Source organism: Gossypium raimondii, chromosome 6 (assembly GCF_025698545.1).
Source record: "Gossypium raimondii isolate GPD5lz chromosome 6, ASM2569854v1, whole genome shotgun sequence".
Lineage (NCBI taxonomy): Eukaryota > Viridiplantae > Streptophyta > Magnoliopsida > Malvales > Malvaceae > Gossypium > Gossypium raimondii.
In genome coordinates this window covers 8,109,387-8,133,003 of record NC_068570.1, presented here as the reverse complement: position 1 = coordinate 8,133,003, position 23,617 = coordinate 8,109,387, and the positions used below count along the sequence as shown (strand labels likewise).

Here is a 23,617-nt window from a genome sequence, read left to right as displayed (position 1 = left end):
CCTCTCTTGGGTTGTTGGTGCTGGGCCGTATAGTAGGTCGGAGCCTATGGATCCGAATAGTGGCCAACCTAATAGGCCGAATGCCAACCTGGTTGGGCTTGAGACTACTGGTAATTTTTGGTACAAAATCATGGGTCTAATATGTCGTGGCGCACTAAATCGAGGGTGCGTGTCCATGACGTTGATGCCTCACCGTATGTTGGGTTGTCTCGTCTCCCTGATTTTAATGCTTCCGATTTTTTTACCACTTCTGGGTCTAATCCAGTACAACTCAATATGGGTCTAATTTTGATAATGAAAATTCTTATATTCCTATGCCTATAGGGACCATATCTTGGTGTCCTGACTCCGGGGCCACATATCATGTCTATTGAAAGGCTACCGCTTTGCACGAGTCCACGCCATACTCAGGTACATCTCCTCTTCTTATGGGTGATGGGATTCTTATAAAAATATCGTGTGTTGGGAATTCTAATTTACCAACAAGTAAGATGATTCATCTATCTAATGTTCTATGTGTTCCAAGTATCTGAAAGAATTTGTTATCTGTCTCTCAGTTTGCTAAGGACAATAATGTATTCTTTGAATTTCATCCATCTTATTGTGTTGTTAAGGACATCCCGACTCGGGAAATTTTACTGCTGGGCCACACTAGTGTCGGGCTCTATTATTTTTTGTCGGTTACTTATGTCTCATCTGTCAGTGATCCCTCTGCCCTCAACACGAGCCTTTCGACTCTCAATAATGGTGATGATGTGTTTGCCTTATGGCACCGCAGACTTGGTCATCCGTCTGCTTCAATTTAAAACTGTTCTTGATAAGTGTAAAATTGTCTCAAATAAAATGTGCCTTGATAATATCTGTACTGCATGTCAAAAAGGGAAGTATCATAAACTGTCTTTTTCAAGTTCTACTACTGAATATAAGGATTTTTTTAACTTGGTTGTCTCTGACTTATAGGGTCTGGCATCAGTTGCATGTGGTAATAATTTGTATTATATTTCATTCATTGACATGTATAGTAGGTTTACTTGGATTTATCTAATTCAACGTAAGTCTCAGGCAGTGGAGTGTTTTCTTCAATTTCAGAAGATGATTCAAACTCAGTTTGGAAAATGCATTAAAAGTTTTCAAAGTGATTGGGGTGGAGAGTATCGTGCATTCATGGCTATTCTCACTGATCTTGGGATAATTCGTCGTCTATCCTATCTACATACTTCAAAATAGAATAGAGTAGCTGAGCGAAAGCATAGACACATTGTTGAGACTGGTCTTACTCTCTTAGCTCAAGCCAATCTGCTCATGGACTACTGGGGTTATGCTTTTTGTAGTGCTGTGCATCTCATAAACCCCTTACCTATTCCAATATTGAAAAGACAATCCCCATATCAGATCATTCATGGTCATGAACCTACATATGATCATTTAAGGGTTTTTGGATGTTGTTGTTTTCCGTATTTGTGTCCATTTACATACCACAAGTTGGATTTTTTCTCTTAGTCATGTACATTTTTGGGATACAACTCTCAACATAAAGGGTATCACTATCTCACCCAGATGGTAAGATAATTGTTTCTTGTTATGTTATTTTTTATGAATGACGATTCATGTTTTCTTCCCCTACCATGAATACAGTTAATCCTAGTTTGACGGTCTCCACGTATGTTCCGCTTGTTAAGTCTACTACCTTTCGACCTGCTACAACGATCGCGATACCCACTGTTGCTTTGTCTTTTCATCAAAATTCCATACAGTTTACATCAAGTGGTTCATCGACCGAGTTAAGGACTGCTCATGAGGATTTCAATCCCTCGGTCTCAAACGGTGGAGGTTCTTCTACTCTAGGACCTACTCCAGGTGTGACCTCTTCGGCACATCCGTCTATTCACCGGTGATTACTCATACTATGGTTACTAGATCTAAGGCTGAGTTTTTTAAACCCAAGGCTCTATCTGTTGAAGTCGTTGACTATGAACCACGCACGATTGAGGAGGCACTTGCTGATCTAGAATGAAAAGTAGTAGTTCAAGCTAAGTTTGATACTCTTATGGCTAACTCCACTTGGGAACTTGTTTCTCTGCCTCATGGACGGAAGGTGATAGGGTGTAAGTGGCTTTTCAAGATAAAAAAAATTCTAATGGGACCATTGCTCGACGAAAGGCTCGACTAGTCACAAAAAGATGTTTGCAGGTTCCTGGTTGTGATTTCAAGGAAACGTTTAGCACAGTGGTCAAACCTGCGACTATTTGAACCATATTGACGATTGCTATCTCTTGTGGTTGGCAACTTCGACAAGTCTGTAAGGCCCAATATTTGCCCGGCCCATTTTATTAAACCAAATAAAATAAAATAAAAACCATAGTGTCCATTTACATGGCCCAATTACGATAAAAACTAAACCCAATTACAATGGTCCAACCTAGCCCCAGACTTTCCCAAACATCAGAAACCTTAGGCAGCAACATTCGGCCTCAGCCGCCGCAGCAGAGCCAGGCCTCCTCCTCGTACGTGTTGTACCTGCGCGCGTGTAATGCGTCTGCGCCAAATTCACGCGAGCCTTCACATCACCGCGCCTCTGTATGACCATTCCTGCAACAGACAAAAGACGAACAACGCAATGCCAAACAAAAAGAGGACAGATAGCAGTTGTAAAAAATTGAGATTTTGATTATTTCTTTTGATTTTTCGACAATATAAGGCCAGATATCATATATTGAAAAGGGGGAGGAGAGTTTTCTGTATTTTTCTTATTAGTTTTTCTTCTTTCGGCTATAAAAAGACGTTCTAAATTCTGTAAAGAGATCCTTTTGAAGAGATTGAATACAAAAACAAAAAACAAAAAAAAGGGTATTCAAAGAGAAAAACAGAGTTTCGTAAGGTGATTTTTTGATTTTTTTTCATTTTCTTTGTTCTTTTTTTACTCAGTTCATAAATAACATGAAATAAAAGAGAAAAGCAAGAAGAACCTTACCTTTGCGCGCCGTTGGAGCCATCCTTTACTCTGTTCGAATCAGAATGAGAAAGAGAGGAGAGTTCTGGCTTTCAAGGCGGCGGAAAAGAAAGAGGCGTCGGTTAGGGTTTATTTTCTTTCTTTTTTATTTATACCTGAATAAACCTTGTTTAGGGTTTTATTGTTGGCCCTTACGTGATGTACGAAACGACGCCGTAGGAATCATCGTCTACTCTGTTCCGATCGGATTTGACGGGGAATATGTGGTTTTGAAATGGAGAAAGGTGGAGGGGAGAGCCTTAGGGCGTTTTATCTTCCATATTGTTGCGGCTGAGGCTTTGATTTAGTTTAGAGTGGCTAAAGATCGGTTAGGTTTTTTGTTTTAGTTCGAATAGGATTTCTAAAATGACACCGTTTGAGCCTTATCCCATGGTTCCAAAACAGTGTCGAATCGACCATGAACCCGCGCATCAACCCGATCCAATCTCAGATCCGCGCGTTCCATAATGTGTGGGGAATTTTCGTTCCCAGTCCTCCACTTTTGCGTGTGATTTCAATCTAGTTCAGGTTCTTTTTTTTTTTAAATTGGGTCGCATAACTTCCCGAGAATTTCATTCCCGTCCTTATTGCGCTGCGTTTTTTAAAGGGCAGGGAATATTGCCGAATTGGCCCTCCATTTTTCACGCACTTGGCACATTCGTTCCCTATTTAGATTTAGTTGCGTTTCCCAGCTCCTTCCATTTCTACTTGAATTTTAGTTTAATCCTTTAGCTTGTTTGAATTAGTTTTTTAATCTTTATTTAATTATTTGTTGTTCCATTACTCTTGATGTATTCATTTTAAATTCTAATAATAGTTTGATGTTAAAGCGTAATGTTATTTAAAATTTATTATTAATTTTAATTTATTGTATATTATTATTAGAAATTTAACATTATAGAACTGGTGTTTTGTTATTTTAAATTCATTATGGACATTCTTTTAAATCTATTATGTATAATTGTTTTAATTTTATTATGTATTGTTGTTTTAAAGCTATTAGGTATTATTATTTTAAGTTATCTTATATTTGTCTTATTGTTCTAATTATAATTTTGTATATATCTTAATGTTTTCATTTTGTTGATAAAATTCATTTTCGCATGTTTTTTAAATTGTTCTAAGAAAATAGAACTCCCATGTGATATTATTTTATATTTTATCATTGACATATAATAAATTATTTTGTTTTATATTGATTTTACATCATTGAGTTAATCATTTGTATTTTAAAGCCCTATTCCATTATATTTTATTTATTTCAGCTTTTATATGCATTATTATATGTATATTACCATTTGAATTAAATCTTTCATTTTATATATATATATACTCAATATGTATTATTTTCCATGTTTTTATTTAATGTATCTTGTAAGATAGATTGATAGTTTGTCTTTTTATTTTCATATATAAATTGGGTTTATGTGTTATCCCCTTTATATAGCACATTATTGTCCAATTGCATTTCATTTGTTTAAAATATTGGAGTTGATTTGAATATTGAAATCGTTTTATCCATAAGTTTTCAAATACTTGGTACTCACGATTCTCCAGCAGATTATGCCCTAATTTACTGGGTTTTAATTTGTTCGTTAAATTTAGATAGCCGAATACCCCTTTTTCAAATAAAACTTACAGATTTTAAATAAAAAGCTCACTCTCGGGAATTCGATACGTTATATCCTAACGCATTGAATACGACATGTTGTTTTCTCGATACGAGGATTTTTCTAAATAATGAATAAAAATAAAGGCAATATTCGATATTTAGGAATTTTGTGAAATTGAACCCTAACTTACTAGGTTTTGATTTTCTCATTTGACCCAAATAATTGGAAATCCTTCTCAAAATGCATAGGTTTTAAAAGTCAAGAGATAAATTTAATTTTGAGGATTTAAAATGTTGCACTCTAACTTATTGAGTGTGACGATTTATTTCTTTGAAATAAGTGAGTCTCATCGTCCAATTCATTTTACTCAAATTTTCTTTTCAAAGGATCGTATTTTAAAATCTTTTTCAAAATTTCGACATTAAGACATTAAACAATCGATTCGGTACCAATTTTGGGTGTTACGAGGGTGCTAACCCTCGTGCGTAACCGATTCCCGAACCTATTTTCTCAAAATTCGCAGACTAAAATTGTTTTTAAAGGTGAACCGATCACACCTCAATAAAGGATCGGTGGCGACTCTCATTTCCCTTTTTAAAAGTCGATTCCCGTTTTTCAAAATTAAAAATGGTTTCGACAGTCGATGTCAGTAATGTTTTTTTAAATGGTGATCTCACCGACGAAGTATTCATACAACAACCTCCAGGTTATGTTCAATGTGGTCTGACTGGTGAGCAATTGGTATGTCGTCTAACAAAGGCATTATACGGGTTGCATCAAGCACCACGTGCCTGGTTTGATAAATTGAAACGGTTTCTTGTTTCTACTGGGTTTCTCGTATCCAAATCTGATGTGTTTCTGTTTGTTCGAGTAACGATCGAGTCTGTCATCTATGTTCTGATTTATGTGGATGATAATATTGTTACAGGGAGCACGATTGACAATATAAATAGTTTTATTCAGTTGTTACATAAAGAGTTTTCCCTAAAGGACATGGGGGATCTCCACTACTTCTTAGGTATTGAAGTCACTCGATCTTCCACTAGGAGTCTACACTTATACCAGCGTAAGTACATCAGAGATCTTCTTGACAGGAGCTCACTGACTAATGCTAAGAGTGTTTGTACACCAATGGTCAGTTCGTCCACGTTGTCTAAAGATGAGGGCGAGCGTCTTGTTGATCCTACGGAATATCGAAGTCTTGCTGGTGCACTTCAATATGTAGTATTGACTCGGCTTGATATTGAGTATGCTGTGAATCGTGTGTGCCAGTTTATGCATGTGCCTACTTTAGTTCATTTTGTGGCTTTAAAAAAAATTTTACGGTATTTACGTGGGACTATTGATCATGGCCTGATTTTTTGTCTATTCGACAGACTATCTTTCGTCGAGTATACTGATGTGAACTAGGGGTTGGATTTTGATGATCGCCGGTCTACTGAAATAAAATAAAAAGATTTCTGGGAAAATTTACTCTTATTTTTCTGTACAACTCTTCTACAATATATATGCGTACATAATTCAAAAAAATAGAAGAAGATAACAACTACTTACAGCTGGAAAAAAAATATTCTACAGCTAAATAAATTTAAAACAGTTCAAAGATATTCTAAATCTACAATTCTGTTGTAAACAGGAATTCTGTCATGAACAGAATTCTTATCTCAGTCTAACACTCCCCCTCAAGTGGAATAGTGGGATCACACACATTCAACTTGTTCAATACATGTTCAAATGCTTTTCCAGTAACTGCTTTTGTAAGAATATCAGAATGTTGATCTTCAGACTTGACAAAAGGAAATACTACTGCACCAGTATCTAATTTTTCCTTGATAAAATGTCGATCTATTTCCACATGTTTTGTTCGATCATGCTGCACCGGATTCTCTGAAATACTTATTGCAGCCTTGTTATCACAGTTTATTCTGCATGTTCCCTTTACTGGAAAACCTATTTCGCTAATGACTTTGAAGCCACGAAACTTCGATCGACCCTCTTGCGATCCTCGAACTCGCTTCGCACTTGAAAGAGCCACTACTTTCTGTTTCTTACTCTTCCATGTTACCAAATTGCCTCCAACAAAAGTAAAATAACCAGACGTGGATCTCCTATCAACTGGATTTCCTGCCCAGTCAGCATCAGTATATGCTTCTATGTTCAAATGACCATTCTTCTGAAATAGAACTCCTCTCCCTGGTGTTCCTTTCAGATATCGAACCACTCTCAATGCAGCCTCCATATGATCATTCTGAGGCTTGTGCATAAATTGACTTAGTACCCCCACAGCATATGCTATATCAGGCCTTGTGTGTGACAGATATATCAACTTCCCGATGAGATGCTGATATCGGTTTTGATCCACCGATTCTGCACCCTCAACTATATGTAGTCGATGATTCACTGCTATTGGAGTATCCACAAGTCGACAGTCCAACATTCCAATCTCTGCCAGTAAATCTAATATATACTTCCGCTGTGAAATAAAGATCCCACGTTGTGATCTGAGAACTTCAATCCCAAGAAAATATTTCAAGTTTCCCAAATCTTTCATCTTAAACTCCTGGAAGAGATTTCTCCTAAGTTGAACTATTTCATCAGTATCATCACCAGTGATTATCATATCATCAACATAGATAATCAAGCATGTAACTAGGCCTTGTCTCCTTTTAACAAATAATGTATGATCGGAGTTACTTTGATAGTATCCATAATTTTTCATTGCCACTGTAAATCTCCCAAACCATGCTCGTGGTGACTGCTTCAATCCATATAAAGCCTTTTTTAATCGACACACATCTTGAGAATGAAAACCCTTTGAAAAACCAGGTGGTGGTTCCATGTATACTTCTTCCACTAGATCTCCATGAAGAAACGTATTCTTCACATCAAATTGATGAAGTGCCCAATCTCGATTAGCAGCGACTGAGAACAATACTCTCAATGTATCAATCTTAGCCATCGGTGAGAAAGTCTCAGAATAGTCCATGCCATACGTCTGAGTAAATCCTTTAGCTACTAATCTCGCTTTGTACCGCTCAACGGACCCATCAGCTTTGTGTTTCACTGTGAAAACCCATCTACATCCCACTAGTTTCTTCCCTGATGGAAGCACACACTTATCCCATGTTCCATTTTTCATTAATGCATCCATCTCTACTACCATAGCATTCCTTCACCCATCCTTCTTCAATGCTTCCTCCACAGTTCTTGGTAGAACTTCAGAATAGACTGCTGTAGTATATGCATTAGCTACTGAGGACAATCTCCCCCTGACTACATTTGCCACTGGATACATTGACTTTCTGGGCTCATACTCTGGTTCATATCGTTTTGGGGGAATACCTCGAGTACTCCTGGGAGGCAACACATATCTATTCTCTTCCAAATTAGACTCAGGCGCATTATCCTGAGATTCTACATGAATAACTTCATCAGCTCGAGTACTCCTAGGAGGCAACACATATCTATTCTCTTCCGAATTAGACTCAGGCGCATTATCCTGAGATTCTACATGAATAACTTCATCAGTGGGAGTATCAACAGAGTCGGGGGTACTTACCTTTTGGATATCCAGTGGGGTCACCTCAGCAGGCTCTAGAGATGGGTTCTGTCCTTTGTGAACTTGGGGCTCAATAGTGCTTGACCAAACTGGATTTGGTAGCGAAATACAACTCACCAGTTCTGTCTGATTCTCCCCCTGACTGCTGGTGTGGTTGGTATAGAAGAACTTTGTTTTAAGAAAATCACAATCCATCGTTGTATAGAGACGACGAGTGGATGGATGATAACACCTATACCCCTTTTTTTGAACCCCATACCCAACAAATACACATTTTAATGAACATGGATCAAACTTATTTCGATCAGTTTTGGGAATATGAACAAATACAGAACAACCAAAAATACGAGGTGGAAGGACAAGAGTGGAGGGAATACTCACATGTTTTGCTAACTCTTGGAGGGGTGTTTGGAGACTTAAGATTTTTGTAGGAAGTCTATTGATAAGGTAGACAGACGTTGCAACTGCCTCTGGCCAAAAAAATTTAGGAACATGTGATTCAAGCATAAGTGCTCGCGTCATTTCTAGAATAAAACGGTTTTTTCGCTCAGCTACCCCATTTTATTGTAAAGTATGTGGACATGAAGTTTGATAGATGATTCCCTTATCAGAAAAAAAAAATTTAGCGTAGAATTAACATATTCACCCCCATTATCAGATCGAAGAATTTGTACTGAGGTTTTATATTGAGTAAGTACCATGTTATAAAATTCAATAAACTTAGAAGCTACTTCAGATTTGTGTCTTAAAAAATATACCCAAGTGACACGAGAACAGTCATCGATAAACAAAACAAAATACTGAAAACCAGAGTTTGACATAGAAGACCCAGAATATAGTGCTGTACCCCATACATCAGAATGAACAAGAGAGAAAACTGACTCTACTCTAGTATCAGATGGACTATATGACTGTTTATGACTCTTTGAAAAATTGCAAGTTTCACAAGACAAAGAACTACCACTAGAAAATAACTGAGGAAAAGGATTTTGAAGATAGCCTATTGACGGATGACCTAGACGTCGATGCCATAACCACCGTTGTCTTTCAACACTTCCTTGAGCTAGTACTGCAGCCCCATGTTCAGTCACCTCATCCACATAGTATAACCCATCTCTTTCAGTGCCACGCCCAATCACCTTCCCCGACTGAATATCCTGTAAAAGGCAAAAACCAGAAAACATTAGCACCATACAATTCAATTCTTTCGTAACATGACTTATGGAGAGTAGTTTGCAAGATAAATTTGGGACATGGAGACAATTCTTCAACTTCAAAGACGGTGATAATTCTATTGTTCCCGCTCCATGTACTGGAGACACTCCACCATTAGCACTCAGTATTGATACTTTCGTAGGAACAGTACTACTTATCAAATCACTTTGGTCATAGGTCATTGTATCAGTTGCACCGCAATCAAACAACCATTGGGAATTTTTTTGTGATCCGGATACACATATATTTGCAGCACCAATATGGGATTTAAAACATGGAGAGGGTAACAAACTTTCGGAATCAATAAGTGGGGGGTTGGAAAAATAATTTCCAGCCCCTTTACCTATGTTAGAGAACATATTTCTGCCTTCTTCAATCCTAGCTGCCTAATTTGCACCTCCTATGTTTTCTCCCATTTGTTCTCCTATCCCAACGTTGTTGTCTTGGCCAGTTGCTGCAGCTGCTGACCCTGTTGGCTGTCTTTCCTTCTGACGTGCTTTCTAACCATCGGGGAACCTGATTATATGGTAGCATTCTTCCTTCGAGTGTCGATGTTTTCCACAGTGAGAGCACCATAATTTAGAGCGGTCTACACCTCCACTACGTCGTGAGAAAGCTTTACCAACGTCCCATCGTGGCTTGGTGGAATAGCTTTGTCCAGTGGATACCTTCTCTGTCACTGATTTTCCTCCTTCCGAAGCGGCCAGCAATAATGAAAGTAGGCCAGCTCCAACTCCTGAGGTGACTGCCGATGATAGATTTCCAGTCATAACTTTTCGACGATCTCGTTCCCTTCGAATTGTTGCCTAAGCTGCCTCTAAGGTAGGTAAAGGTTCTGTTTTCAGCAAATCTCTTTTATCTTAATCAAATTCTTCTCCAATTCCAGCGAGAAATTGATACAATTTCTGGTCCGATCTGAGTTTATTAAACATTGTGATGTCATCTGCACAAATCATAGGATTAGGTTGTTTGACTTCTATCTCCCACCATAGTCTCTGCAATTTACTGTAATAAACCTCCAATGTATCTGTGCCTTGTTTCATTGTGTTTGCTCGAACCGTAAGATCAAACAATTGAACTCCTTCTCGTCCCTGACTGTAGGTTGTAGCCAGACCATCCCATAAATCCTTGGCTGTTGGATACTCTGCATAGTCTGTAATTAACTCAGCTTCCATATTATCTAGCATCCAAGAACATACTAACAGGTCTGTTTGCTCCCATTTAGTATAATCCAATGTGCTTTTCTCCGGTGGTGCTGGAACTCTAGTGATGTGCCTTAACTGTCTTCTACTTCCGATTGCCATTCTCATCAAGCGTGCCCAAAGAGAGTAATTATATTGATTTAATTTTGTGCTTAGCGTAACTGTATGATGACTTTGTAATGATTGTTATGGCTGCAGATTTTGCAAGACTCTTGTCAATTGATCTGCCAAACTCGTTTCGGTCTGGTCTGTTTGCGTAGACCGCCGATCACTGCTACTCCTTTCATCTTCCATCACTAAGATATAATATATGATGGTTGCCGATAATTCAAATCCTAGGAAATCGAACCTGGCTCTGATACCATGAAATAAAATAAAAAGATTTCTGGGAAAATTTACTCTTATTTTTCTGTACAACTCTTCTACAATATATATGCGTACATAATTCAAAAAAATAGAAGAAGATAACAACTACTTACAACTGGAAAAAAAAATATTCTACAGCTAAATAAATTTAAAACAGTTCAAAGATATTCTAAATCTACAATTCTATTGTAAACAGGAATTCTGTTATGAACAGAATTCTTATCTCAGTCTAACATCTACGACAGGATATTGTGTGTACTTTGGCAATACGCCCATCTGATGGTGTTTGAAAAAGCAACAAGTTGTTTCTCGATCAACAGCAGAAGCAGAATATCGAAGTCTTGCTGCCGCCAATAGTGATATTACATGGTTAGTCTCCCTGCTAACGAAGTTACAAATTCATTCTGCCGACTCCCCTAATGTTTGGTGTGACAATTCTAGTGCAGTAGCGGTTGCTGCCAATCTAGTCTTGCACACCAAGTTCAAACATGTTGAACTTGACCTATTCTTTGTCCGTGAAAAGGCTGCTGACGGTTCACTTGTTGTTGGTGAGGCAACAGCCTATGACCAAGTTGCTGACATTTTTACAAAATCGTTATTTGTCTCTTTATTTACTCAGTTTCGTAATTTACTTTAGGTCTTACCTATTGAGAAGCTAGGTGAATGTTAAAGTATGTGAATGCATTAGGTTGTTAATTTGTTATCAAGACTGGTATATTGTTAATAGATTAGTTAGCAGCAATTAGCTTTATTTCTCATGTATATAAGCCCTATCTCTATACTGATACAAACAGATTAATAATACAAACCATTCAGTCATTCTTTTCAATTCTATTCAACTTTATAGAGTTACTAACACTATCAAATAAAGCTTAAAATTTTGTTTAATGAGTAAGATGATACATCAAACTTCTGCATCAAAATAACATCAACTATAAAAGAATGTCAACAGATGAGCTTTGGGTGTCAGATTGGTCTGATCACTTGTAAATTTACAATCATTACTTAGGTGTGGAAATAAAAGGAACCAATCAAAATTTAAACTTAATTTATTGATGGCATAATGATGATTTAGTTCTCCTACTTTTAAAAAAATTATTTTAATTTTTTATTTAATTTTTTTTGTCAGATCACAGCAGTTTACCTCCATCGCTAACCCCTTTTATTTTTAGAAATTTTGGTGATGTAGAACAATATCAAACACTTTACCATCAACACGGCCATCTCCTACTAGAAAACATGCAGCCCAAAATTTCACTCCTTGCCTTTCAATTCAAAATCTCACCACTATTTCCATTAATTATTTCCATTCTACAACACAATATTAATACTTTGATAACTCAATTAGAAGGTTTTAAAGTTTAGAAAACAATTTAGAATTTGAGACATACGATGCAATTAACCCCAAACATATAGAGGGAGGGACCTTTCCCTTACATTAAGGATCTATGCATTGCATCTTTATTTCATGAAGTGAATGATACCTTTTCATTCCTTGTTTTTTATTTACATTTACAAACCTATGAAACACTTCTACTTCACTCTTTTTCAGTAATTTCCAAACCATGTAAGAAGGAAGGTTCATTGCATATAGTTTGGGATCTAATGGCCATAGTTTTCTTAAAGTCCAATTGTCCAAACCAAAAAGCAACAAAGCTAAAGTGCACTTCCCTCCTTGACGAAAAAAACTAAAAGTGAAACTATTTCGGCAACCAATTTTTAATCATGATTGAATTTTAGTTTAATTAGACATATTTATTCTTATAATAATTAAGAAATTTTGAATTTAAATATAATTTTCTTTTGATTTAGAATTAAATTTTGTAGTGAAGAATTGAATAAGAGATTAATGTTATAGTTACAATAATGTATCTAATTTATGAACATGTGTTGACCAGCTGACTGGCATTCAGTTTTCTAACAAGCAATTTGCAACTTCCCTAGTCCACCATCTTTAAATGCATTCAAAAGAAAAAACCTAACACTCTCAATTCTATATTCTTCATTAAAATTAAAAGTCAGAAAAGGGTTTCTTTTTTTTCCTCAGAAAAGAATAAATCACTGATTTTTCCTGGAGCGGGGATTGAAAATAATATTCTTCGGAAATTGGGGTATGCCTGACTAATTATTTCCTATTCAAATTTTATAGAAAAATAGTTTTTTTGAAGTACTAAGAGTCGGATTACATTTTACCTTCTTTATTAAAAATATTGGATAAATTAGACCTTATATATTAGACCAAAGAGCCGTCTATTAAAAATTTCATCTGTTTCTACTATTAAAAATTGATCCATGTATGCCAATATGAGGCACACGTGACACGCCACATATAATTAATTATTTATTTTATCAGCACTGTCATTTTTTTTTAATGGTAAAGTGGATAAAATTTTTAATAAAAAAAATTAGTTTAGTTTTTGATCTAACATACACAGATTTAATTTACTTTTTTTATTAATAGAAAATAAAAATACAATTTAATTCTTACTACCAAAGCTTCCATGATACATTTAGTGCCAAATAACCTATGGTTAGTTCTAATTCAAAATTCCAACCTACCAAGTTTACATCTATAATGTAAAAGAAGAAGAAAAGTATATTTATTAACAATTAATGATGAAGTAATTATTATTTTAAAATAATTTTACTTGTATTAATTCAGAAGCATACATTAAACCATTAATTATATTTTTTACATAAATATCATCTAAAGCACACTATTGAAGATTATCATTTGAAACAGAAAACATTGTGTATATGCAGAGTAAAAATGGCTTCAAATTAAACAGTCCGAAAATTGGAAAGAAATATGTGTACATACATATATAATATTTATAAAGTTGATAGCTCTGTTTGGCAATCAGAATCCAATCACTGTGATCTCAGATCTGAGTAAGAAGAACAACTAGGGGGCTGGACCCATTTTGATCAATGATCATGATTTTTAGACAAGATAGAAAAATGGCCCAATGCTCCTTTGTGGAGTAGGAACTAGGTGATGTGTAATAAATTTGGTGTAGTCGTCTAGCATGTACCATTTGCTGGAGTTGTGGAAGGTGTGAGACCCACTGTGTTTGTTTTTGAATCTTTGTCCAGTTCTCTGAAAATCTGTGAGAAATAAATAAATAAAATAACAAAATCTTTGTCTCAAAACTAGAGGGGGGGGGGGGGGGGGATTGGATTGCTTGTTGAATGTTCAACAACAGGCAAGGGGCAACAGTTATATTCCTATTTGTGATTTGCTATTAAAGTTTCTCTTCTCTTCTCTGCTCCCCATTACAACAAACCACCAAAGTGTCATCATTTAAGCCTCATCTTTCTCTCCACCTTTTGATGTTTTAGGTTTGCTTTTCTTTCTTTCTTTTGGTCTCTCTCTCTCTCTCTATCTTGTTGAATAAACTCTTTTGCTTGGTAGGTTGTGCCGTTGAGGTAGATGGGCCCTGAACTCCACTGATACATTTTAATGGGACTCTTTCTTCTCTTTCAGTGCTCTCTTTGCCCCCATTTTTTGTCCTGTCTCGCATCTTATGTTTTCTTTTCCTTTCCCTTTCCTCTTTTGAGTTCTTAATACCAAAAAGATAAGATTCTGGGGTTTCTGTTTTCTCCATTTTGAGTCCATGGCAAGTCGTTTTATGGGGTTTCTGTATTTGGGTTTTTGATTTCACGCATGGGTTTTGGAGATTACCTGTTTAAAATGTTGGATTTGGATGGTATTCAAAAATTTTGACTGATTCTGGTTTTTGAGCCCGACCTCCCCCTTCATATTGCAAATTCCCCTTTTTTTTTTCTTTTGATAGATTGCTGAGGTGTTTGATCGTTAAGCTTTAGGTGTGTTTATATTTAAGATTTTCATTCAAGCTGTGGATTTTGGAAAGATTAAAAGTTAGCCCCTTTTGATTTTGGTTCATAAGAAACGATTCCTTAATCTGTATAGATCTCTGAGATGGTTGTTTTGAAAATGGAAAATCTTTGAAGGGAAATGATGACGATAGTGAAACTTGTTTATTTGTAGTTGATGTTTTGTTGGGTGGAAGAATGATGATTGAGAGATAGGACTTGATTCTGGAGGTTGGGTTGTGGGTGAATTTGGTGTTGGCTAGTTGTTGTTGAACCAGGAAAGCATGGATAGAATGATTCAACCTCCATTGGTAAGTTAATTAGCCCCTTCCTTTCTGCTTTTCAATTCAATCTTATCATCTGTTTGAATAAATGCTATTTAAATGGTTTATGGTGATAATAGCTTATGCTTGCCTTTCTAACAACTTGATGCTATGCTGGTTAAGAGCTTTTCTTCAAGTATCCATGTCCAACACTCTAGTATGATGATCCTTCAAATATTGAACATACTCGATGTTGAAAACATACTTGTATCTGACTCGCATATTGCAGTGTCTCGGCGGTCCAATTCGTTGTTCTATATTTTGATTTTTAAACTTAGCAAACAACATGGACCTCATATTTCTTAGAGGCTGGAAAGTTAGCTCTCTCTTGACTATTGTGATTGATTTTGCACCATCCTTCTTTTATTGATGGTTTGACCATTCTTAGCTTTAGTCTGTCTCAAAAACTATTCTTCGGTAGACTCATTTTATTGTTTGGCTGTGCGTGCATTTGTGGATGAAGTGGTGAACATAATAATGTTGGAAATATATACAAAAACTTGTTTGCTGAATTTACATTCTTCATGGCTTTGTCTTAAACTTCCAAGCTCTTTTTTTTTTCTGAATCATTATGGACTGTATGTACGTAAAATGTGAAACCAAAGCGTTAACCAACTCGAGGTTTTTTTATGGCTTTGAATAGTTGCAATAGATACCTTTAGGATGCTGTGAAATTAGGTTAGAAGGTGCATTACTATCCTCAATGTTGAAATATGTTCTCTTTCAACATCTTATTTTGTGTTTAGGAGCTTTTCTATCAAATTTTGTTGCTCTTTTTTTGAGTTCAAGCTTGTGTACTTGACTGTCTAATACTATCAGTATGACCCTTAATAGAAAAGGAATCCAAGGTGCCCTGCTTCCACTCACAAGTCTTGTATTCCTTTAGTATTATTGGAATTGTCTTTGATTCTTATGGTTTGGATTGTTAATTGGATCTTGAAATACTGTTTCCCCCGCCCCCTTTCATCGTACTGACTATAGAAAACAGAGTGCAACATCTACTCAAGATGGTAATTGTTGTTTGTATGTTGGCATCTGGGGTTTACAATAAAAGATGTCATAAATCAAGTATTAAACATTGATAAGCAGATCATGCATGCTAGAAATGTCTTGATCATCATAAATAAATGATATATTCAGTAAGATAAAAACTCTCACTAATTGTGAATGTTCTTGGCAGGTTGATACAACAGCTTGTTTATGTAGAGTGGATGCTGGACTCAAAACTGTTGCTGGAGCCAAAAGATATGTACCTGGTACAAAGTTGTGTCTCCAACCTGATATTAAACCATCCATTCATCCGACAAGGAGCAAGGCAACACGTGGTGATAGGAGCCGTAACCAGTCTCCTCTGCTTCCTGGACTCCCTGATGATCTTGCTATTGCTTGCCTAATACGTGTCCCACGGGTTGAGCACAGAAAGCTCCGCCTGGTCTGCAAAAGATGGTATAGACTTTTGTCTGGTAACTTCTTTTATTCACTCCGTAAGAGCCTTGGAATTGCTGAAGAATGGATATACGTAATTAAGAGAGATCGGGATGGAAAAATTTCTTGGCATGCCTTTGATCCTGTATACCAGCTCTGGCAGCCACTCCCTCCTGTCCCTAAGGAGTATTCTGAAGCCCTTGGCTTTGGATGTGCTGTCCTCAGTGGTTGCCACCTTTATCTATTCGGTGGTAAGGATCCATTAAAAGGATCAATGCGACGAGTCATATTTTATAGTGCTAGGACAAACAAATGGCACCGTGCCCCAGATATGCTTCGTCGAAGACATTTCTTTGGTTCGTGTGTTATAAACAATTGCTTGTATGTTGCTGGTGGAGAGAATGAAGGGGTACATCGATCATTGAGGTCCGCCGAAGTCTATGATCCCAACAAGAATAGATGGTCATATATTTCAGATATGAGCACGGCAATGGTGCCCTTCATTGGGGTTGTATACGAGGGGAAGTGGTTCTTGAAGGGCCTTGGACCTCACCAACAGGTAATGAGTGAGGTCTACCAGCCTGAAACCGATAATTGGTACCCTGTCTATAACGGAATGGTTGCAGGCTGGCGGAACCCATGTACTTCCTTAAACGGCCATCTTTATGCTTTGGAGTGCAAGGATGGTTGTAAGCTAAGGGTTTATGATGAAGTGACTGATTCTTGGGGAAAGCATATCGATAGTAGGATTCATCTGGGCAATTCTCGAGCTTTAGAAGCAGCAGCTCTTGTTCCACTTAACGGGAAACTCTGCATCATTCGGAATAATATGAGTGTATCTTTGGTCGATGTTACAAAATCCGACGATCTGAGGGGAGCTACAGCTGAACATTTATGGGAAACCATAGCAGGGAAGGGTCAGTTCAAGACCTTGTTTACAAATCTTTGGTCTAGCCTTGCTGGGCGGAACCGGCTGAAAAGCCACATTGTTCACTGCCAGGTTCTCCAAGCTTGATTGTAAATTTTGTTTTCCAATATAGGGTTGGGCTCTGTAGTTGAAGCCTCTTGGTATCTCTTGGAATGTGATGGGGTTGAAGATCCAGCAGCATTGTCAAAGTCAAAGGATCGGATACACCATTAAGGTATGAAGGTGATATTAATGAGGAATTGTGGTTTTGCTAGATTTGGTAGGAGTATAAACATTTATATAAATACATCGTTGTTACATTACATGTAGAAAGTTGAAAAAGCTTGTTCACTTCTTTCACAAATTTTTCAACATAATCAACATGTATTTTAAATGTACAAGAGATCCTGAACCCACTATGGTTTTGTGCCATGATAAGGTCTTACTCTTCTCCCATGCTATGCTTACAGCTTGAAACGACATTTGCCACCACCTCTCAAAACCTTCACTCGTAATACAACTATTACATTGGTTATTATTTTTTCACTCAGTTTTAGTTACTTAATTGATTTGACCGCCCACTTTTAAAAATAATTGATCTTATAAAATATATTGAGTTAAATTAAATTAATTTATATATTAATGTCAATTAATTCAATCATTTTGGTTATGGATTTCATTACCCATGAATTTACCCGTTTTAATAAACCTTAACTTAAATTGACACAACCCAATGCACCAATTACACCTATTTTTGGTGATTTGTAACCCAATTTGAACTTGAATTTTGGATATGAACGTTTAATATTTAATAATCACTGTAAATCTACTAGTTTTCTTTCAATCTTGCTTTTCAACCGTGTCTCTCAAAAATGGGATACAAAACAATATGTTACAAAAATAAAATAAAAATAAAGTGCTCTTTCAAGTCCATGACATACATGATTTTGCTATTTGGGCATGACACTATACAATCTTGTGCTTTTTTAGACTGATAAGTGAGATTGTGCAAGTGAGACGCACATCTGCTTCTCTTTCTCGTATTGATTATACCGCAAGAAGAAATAACCCAGATAATCAAAATCTATGGCAGACATCTTTGCCTACAACAATTAGCAGGAAAAAAAAAAAGATACGACTTAGATATATGTTATGGTTTGTTGGGTTTGGAAAGGCTAGGTGGAGAAAAGGAGTACCTGAATTAGGGCCCATAAAGCCCAATACAAGTGCGAAGCTAGCATGAACGTGTTTGTCTCGATATACAGAGCTTTAAGATCTTTTTCTGGTACCTGCCGTTAAACACAAGGAGCTTTCAATGTAGATATTTTTCCAAAATTGGATTTAATTTTAGAACTAAGTTACTCTAACTCTTCATTCTCTTAAAGTACTCGCATCCGACATGTGTCCGTAACATACTCAAATAGGAAAACTAAAAAAAATTGAGTGTACCCATAACAGATGCACATATCCAAGACTCATCACCGTGTCCGAATAACATTGGTTTAAATGAATAACAACTCAATAGATACCCGTATCCAAGACTCATCAATGAGGCTGGATAACATTTGTTTTAATTGATAAACATGTTCTTCTCATACAAATAAAAGAAAGTTACATTCATGTCCAAGTTGAAACCTCTTATTGCTCAAATCACATATGCAACTAATCAAATACCCTTACATACCTCATATGGTCTTTCAGGTTTTAAATAATGCCTGAAAAAATGGTACTGCTCATCTTTACTAGGATACCTACATTAACACCATGTTCAATATCAGTAGGTATCAAGCTATTCAAATACACAACTTGGCTGCAGAAAAGAAACACAGAATTGTAAGGCAGAAAATATAGAGGAAGCATACAAGCTATAATCACATTCATAGCCTGCATATTCATTGAAGTGATTTCCGATGTCATAGCCTCTGTAACTGTATGAACCGTACTCGAAATCTATGAAGTAGAGGTTATCTGGGCATTGACAAGATAAACAGTTAAGTGAGCATACTAAGAAATTGAAACAATTTATAGGTTAGGGAAGCATAAAGAAACTATTCTTGGATTGAATCCAGCAATTAGGAACCAAGGTAACATCAAATTCTTTTGTTTTGAGGTTTTGATTTCTCATTACATCCTATCCTATGTGTTTATCATGGTGACAAGGCCAGTGTCTTTATTAGGAATTATAAGAAGAAAAAAAACCCTTATCATAATGATAAAGCCAGATTTTCAACCCAGTAATGTCTAATCGAGTAGAACACCATTCTATGTATCCATACATGTCATATTACACTCGACTATGAACATGTAGCAAGTTGTGTTCAAATCAGATGAAAACATAGGCACTACAATTTGGACGTTAGCTGGTGCACAGTTGACAGTGGACACAGTTTCAAGTAAAACAATATGAAAATACAGACAGATGGCACTTTATGGTTCTTCCCTGTTCGTCTTTCGATTCTTAAATGCTCTGAAGTGTCTGATAATGACATCTCAATCATATTAGACAAACTTATTTTGGCTGGAAATAGGCAATGTTCAGAAATAGCAAAAGAAAGGTCCATGGGGATTTATTATCCATCCCTTGAATGTGGCCTTAGGTTAGGTTTAACAAGAAAGCAATAAAACCCAGTACAGATTACATTTTTTCGAGATATTCCACATTGCAAGCAGCCTACGCCTCCCGGCAACCTAAGCTGAATAGTATGTATGTATGTATGTTCTTCCAGTATCAACAGAACAAGAGGAAAGATGCCAGGGTAACAGATCATTCAAACTCAATATTATAAGTTCAGAGACATACCATGTTTATCATCAAGCATCAAATTTCCAGAAAGTAAATCATTGTGAGAAAACACTACCGGAGCATTAAGTCGATCAGTTAGTTCCTGGTCCATCAAGAGATACTCTCATGAACTGGGATAAAGTTCTTGATCTTACAAGAATCAATATATAATAAAAAATAAAAGACAGAACAGCAAGACTTCCTGATAGGGCTGAGTATTATTTGGTTAAACCAAAAATACAAATCAAACCCATTACTTTCGTTTGGAGTGGTTTGGTTTCGGAGTTAAAATTTTTCAGTTCGGAAGCAAACCGAATTATATATTAGTTTCGTAATATTTTAAAGCCTATCCAAATTCCAAACCAAAAACCAAACTAAAAATAAATAATATAATATATACTATTATTTTATTATCTTATTTGAGGAAGTTTTTTACATATTTATTTATATCTAAAATATATAAGCATTATTTAGATTAGGATTTCCTCTGAGGAGAAGTTATACACACTCCAAATTTAAGGGATGACTTTTTCTTTCATTATTTTTTCATGTCATAGTTTACATGATTTTGACTTTTGAGGCCAAAACCAAATAAGAAACCAAACCAAGCCAAATTCTTTCTGTTTTGTCGGAGATGATTCTTGTTGTAATTTGGATTGGTTTGAATTCAAAAATTTAGACACCAAATCACACCATAATCATCCTTATTTTCCAAGCCAATAAACATGTAACACCTTCCCTTCATCTGCATGAGATGAATAAACCATATATAAATAGAGATTTTACCTTCAGCTGTGTAACTTCCTCGTGCACTTCCTTAAATGAAATTGCCTCATATCTCCTCTGCATATCGGGAGCTTCAAACCGGAGAGAAGATGCTGCAACAGAAGGCCCCAAAGCATTAGATTACATCGTGTACTGCTAGGCAATAATCTTGAGAACAAACTAAACAAGTCCGCATTAGTGAGGACCATCGACAATAGCAGACTGTAATCAGTCCAAACTCCAGACAATGAATGTCTCTCTTAAAAGCCAAAATTGGAAAATAAATGAAAGAAAGAAAACGGGTACTGAAGTCACTATAATGGAAGACATACTTAAATTTTATTTTAGCTGTAAAAAACTAACATAAAATCATGTGGAAAAAGTTGGTTCCCAAACCTTTCTCAAAGAATTTGAAGATGTCAACCCATAGCTGAGGCTCTTTAGAACCAGGAATTTCCACTTGATGGAATCTACGAAGTTGCTTAGCAATTTCTGCAGCCAGCTTAGGCTTTTTCATGTCTGTCAAGGGGAAAGATAATATTATCAGTGCAAAGATTGCAGCCCAACGATAGCTAGCAGTTGAGTTAAAGAACAATTTCCAATATTAAAGGTAGTAATTACTTGCAAAGAAGTCAGTGTCTTCTTAAATTAAATTTAATATACTATGAGACTATGTCAATATCAATAATAGTTATACAATAAACAGGGAAATAAAAGGCTTTAAGAGAGGAAGACAAATTTCTTGAGCATGCTTCCAGCGCAAAACATGAGATTAAGCTGCTCAAAGGCATAAATCTTCTCAAATTTCTGATTTCTAAAGAACACAATTTCAGGTGCAGTTTTACTCCCATGGGTGATCTCTCTTATGCTTACCTGCTGGGTTTAAGGTACGTGCATTTATAAAAGACTGCACCATGCCATTTCCAAAAACTCCAAGCAATTTAGCACCAAATCCTGCAGCCGAGAGGTATTTGATTGCCTAAACACAATATGAAGTGAGCAATTAAAAAGTAAAGAAAGGAAAGAAAAGGGTCGTCAACTAGAAAGATGGTAATGAAACCAAAAAAATAAAAGATTGGGATGAATTAATAATTATAACTAGCTAGAATTTAGTTGAGCAGAACATCAAAAAGAATTACTAAGCATATCTTTGCCACCTCAATTACATGCATGCAAGAAACATATTTCAAAGGAAATCCTAAACCAAGTCCAACAATCCCTTTAAGCAAGGTTTGAGCATTATGAAGGTAATATTATGCGCACCAATATCATTCAGCTAAAAAATACGATATTTTCGAAGACAATATTCTACAGAAAGAAGCATCGAACAAGTATAGCGGGAATACCTGCAACTCACGTTTCCGATCGATGACATATTCAGTATTAGGTCCATATAATCTAACTGTTACAGCCACATTATCTCCATTTCCTTCCTTCACAGAAACCTTTAGCACTGCATTAAATTTATTCACGCTTAGCAAATAAATTGCCACAAATCAACCAAAAACCGCAAAAAATAAAATAAAAGAAAAAGAAAATATAAAATAAACACGAGAACAATCAATAAACCGATCTCTAGCCTCGTACTACGGACTTCTTTTAAAAAAATTCTAGGTCATATTCTTTTTCCCATCTGAAACACGATAAGAAAATTGTGCTAGAAAAATCGTTCTAATAACTACGAACAAATTAACTCTCTCCTCTACGTAGAACGAAAATTTTCCATAATAAACAACAAAAAGACAAGGGCTCACGAAGATTCGTTATGCCGCCTGATACTGTCTCGACGGTGAAACGAGAATCGTCCAATTTCTCCCATTTCCTGAACAGTTTCTTACACACGTCGCTGTATAAATATATAAACCGAGAAAAATGTCATTAAAAACAAAATAAATTCGAAATTCCAGGCGTTTGAGCTTGTCATACTTAGCTTAAAAGCAATGAAATAAAACTTGAAGATCCGCCAAATAGAAAATGAAAATGAAACCATAAGACAATGCAAGCTAAGAGCTGAAAATTAAATTTTACAAGAAAAAGAGAACGGGGAAGAAAATAACATGACGCGATGAGACATGACGGAGAAAGAAAGAGCGGTATCGACGGAGAGAGGATGGTGAGGGATTGAATCGTGGATAGCTACGCTTGGTGCGATGTCCATGGCGGTCCAGATATTTTCCGTTGCCCCCATTGTTAATTCTTGGAGCTTAAACTTAAAAGTTTGGCTAAATTTCCAAGACATTTTTGGACCACTCCACTCCATTTATTTCGGGAAACGGCAGGCAGTTTCATAATAAATGAATAAATAATAATAGAAACAATTGGGCAAAATTAGGAGAAATCGATGGAGTCTACTAAATGGGAATTAAAAATGGGTAAACTTACGTTTTGGCCATCGAATTTTAATTTATTACGAAATAGTCACTAATATTATCTATTTGTTACAATTTGATCATTGAGCTGTTATCAAACTGCACAGTTAATCCCTACACTTCTCTTCTAAACCTTCATCAGCATTTATATAACATGGGTTACCCAAGTTTGAAATCGTTGTTGATGATACATTCAAGTATATACTTGTGACAATTATGGTGGGTTTTGGGAAGAAGTTGAAAGAGTCTGGAATTCAAGAACGAC

At 36.1% G+C, this 23,617-nt stretch overlaps 2 protein-coding genes across 3 annotated transcripts; one reads left to right on the top strand and one right to left on the bottom strand.

Moving 5' to 3' along the window:
• The first annotated feature begins 14,104 nt into the window (after nt 1-14,104).
• On the top strand, nt 14,105-17,868 carry LOC105773616 (F-box/kelch-repeat protein At1g55270). 2 transcript variants are annotated; one of them, XM_052632385.1, is made up of 3 exons: nt 14,105-14,286; nt 14,957-15,092; nt 16,285-17,868. In XM_052632385.1, the coding sequence occupies exons 2-3, from the start codon at nt 15,066-15,068 to the stop codon at nt 17,542-17,544; spliced, it is 1,287 nt and encodes a 428-aa protein (XP_052488345.1). In that variant the 5' UTR covers nt 14,105-14,286; nt 14,957-15,065; the 3' UTR covers nt 17,545-17,868. The 2 variants fall into 2 exon arrangements, with proteins under 2 accessions (XP_052488345.1, XP_052488344.1); XM_052632384.1 differs by having other exon boundaries at nt 14,360-15,092.
• Nucleotides 17,869-18,209: 341 nt separating this feature from the next.
• Nucleotides 18,210-23,280, bottom strand: LOC105774615 (probable ethanolamine kinase). Its single transcript, XM_012597166.2, has 11 exons — nt 23,041-23,280; nt 22,738-22,829; nt 22,330-22,436; nt 21,857-21,962; nt 21,380-21,502; nt 21,005-21,096; nt 20,237-20,321; nt 19,299-19,404; nt 19,121-19,187; nt 18,633-18,725; nt 18,210-18,539 (listed from the first exon to the last, which is right to left on the bottom strand). Exons 1-11 carry the CDS (start codon nt 23,241-23,243, stop codon nt 18,423-18,425), a joined length of 1,191 nt encoding a protein of 396 aa, XP_012452620.1. The 5' UTR covers nt 23,244-23,280; the 3' UTR covers nt 18,210-18,422.
• Nucleotides 23,281-23,617: the final 337 nt, after the last annotated feature.

What these genes read in the sequence shown, in the direction of transcription:
- LOC105773616 (XM_052632385.1), top strand. Translation starts at nt 15,066, where the DNA reads ATGGATAGAATGATTCAACCTCCATTG. An exon ending in GAATGATTCAACCTCCATTG is followed by an intron (nt 15,093 to 16,284) that starts GTAAGTTAATTA and finishes TGTTCTTGGCAG; the next exon opens with GTTGATACAACAGCTTGTTT.
- LOC105774615 (XM_012597166.2), bottom strand. Translation starts at nt 23,243, where the DNA reads ATGGAGTGGAGTGGTCCAAAAATGTCTTGGAAATTTAGCCAAACTTTT. An exon ending in AGGCGGCATAACGAATCTTC is followed by an intron (nt 22,437 to 22,737) that starts GTGAGCCCTTGT and finishes AATTTAATGCAG; the next exon opens with TGCTAAAGGTTTCTGTGAAG. An exon ending in ATCGGAAACGTGAGTTGCAG is followed by an intron (nt 21,963 to 22,329) that starts GTATTCCCGCTA and finishes TATTGTGTTTAG; the next exon opens with GCAATCAAATACCTCTCGGC.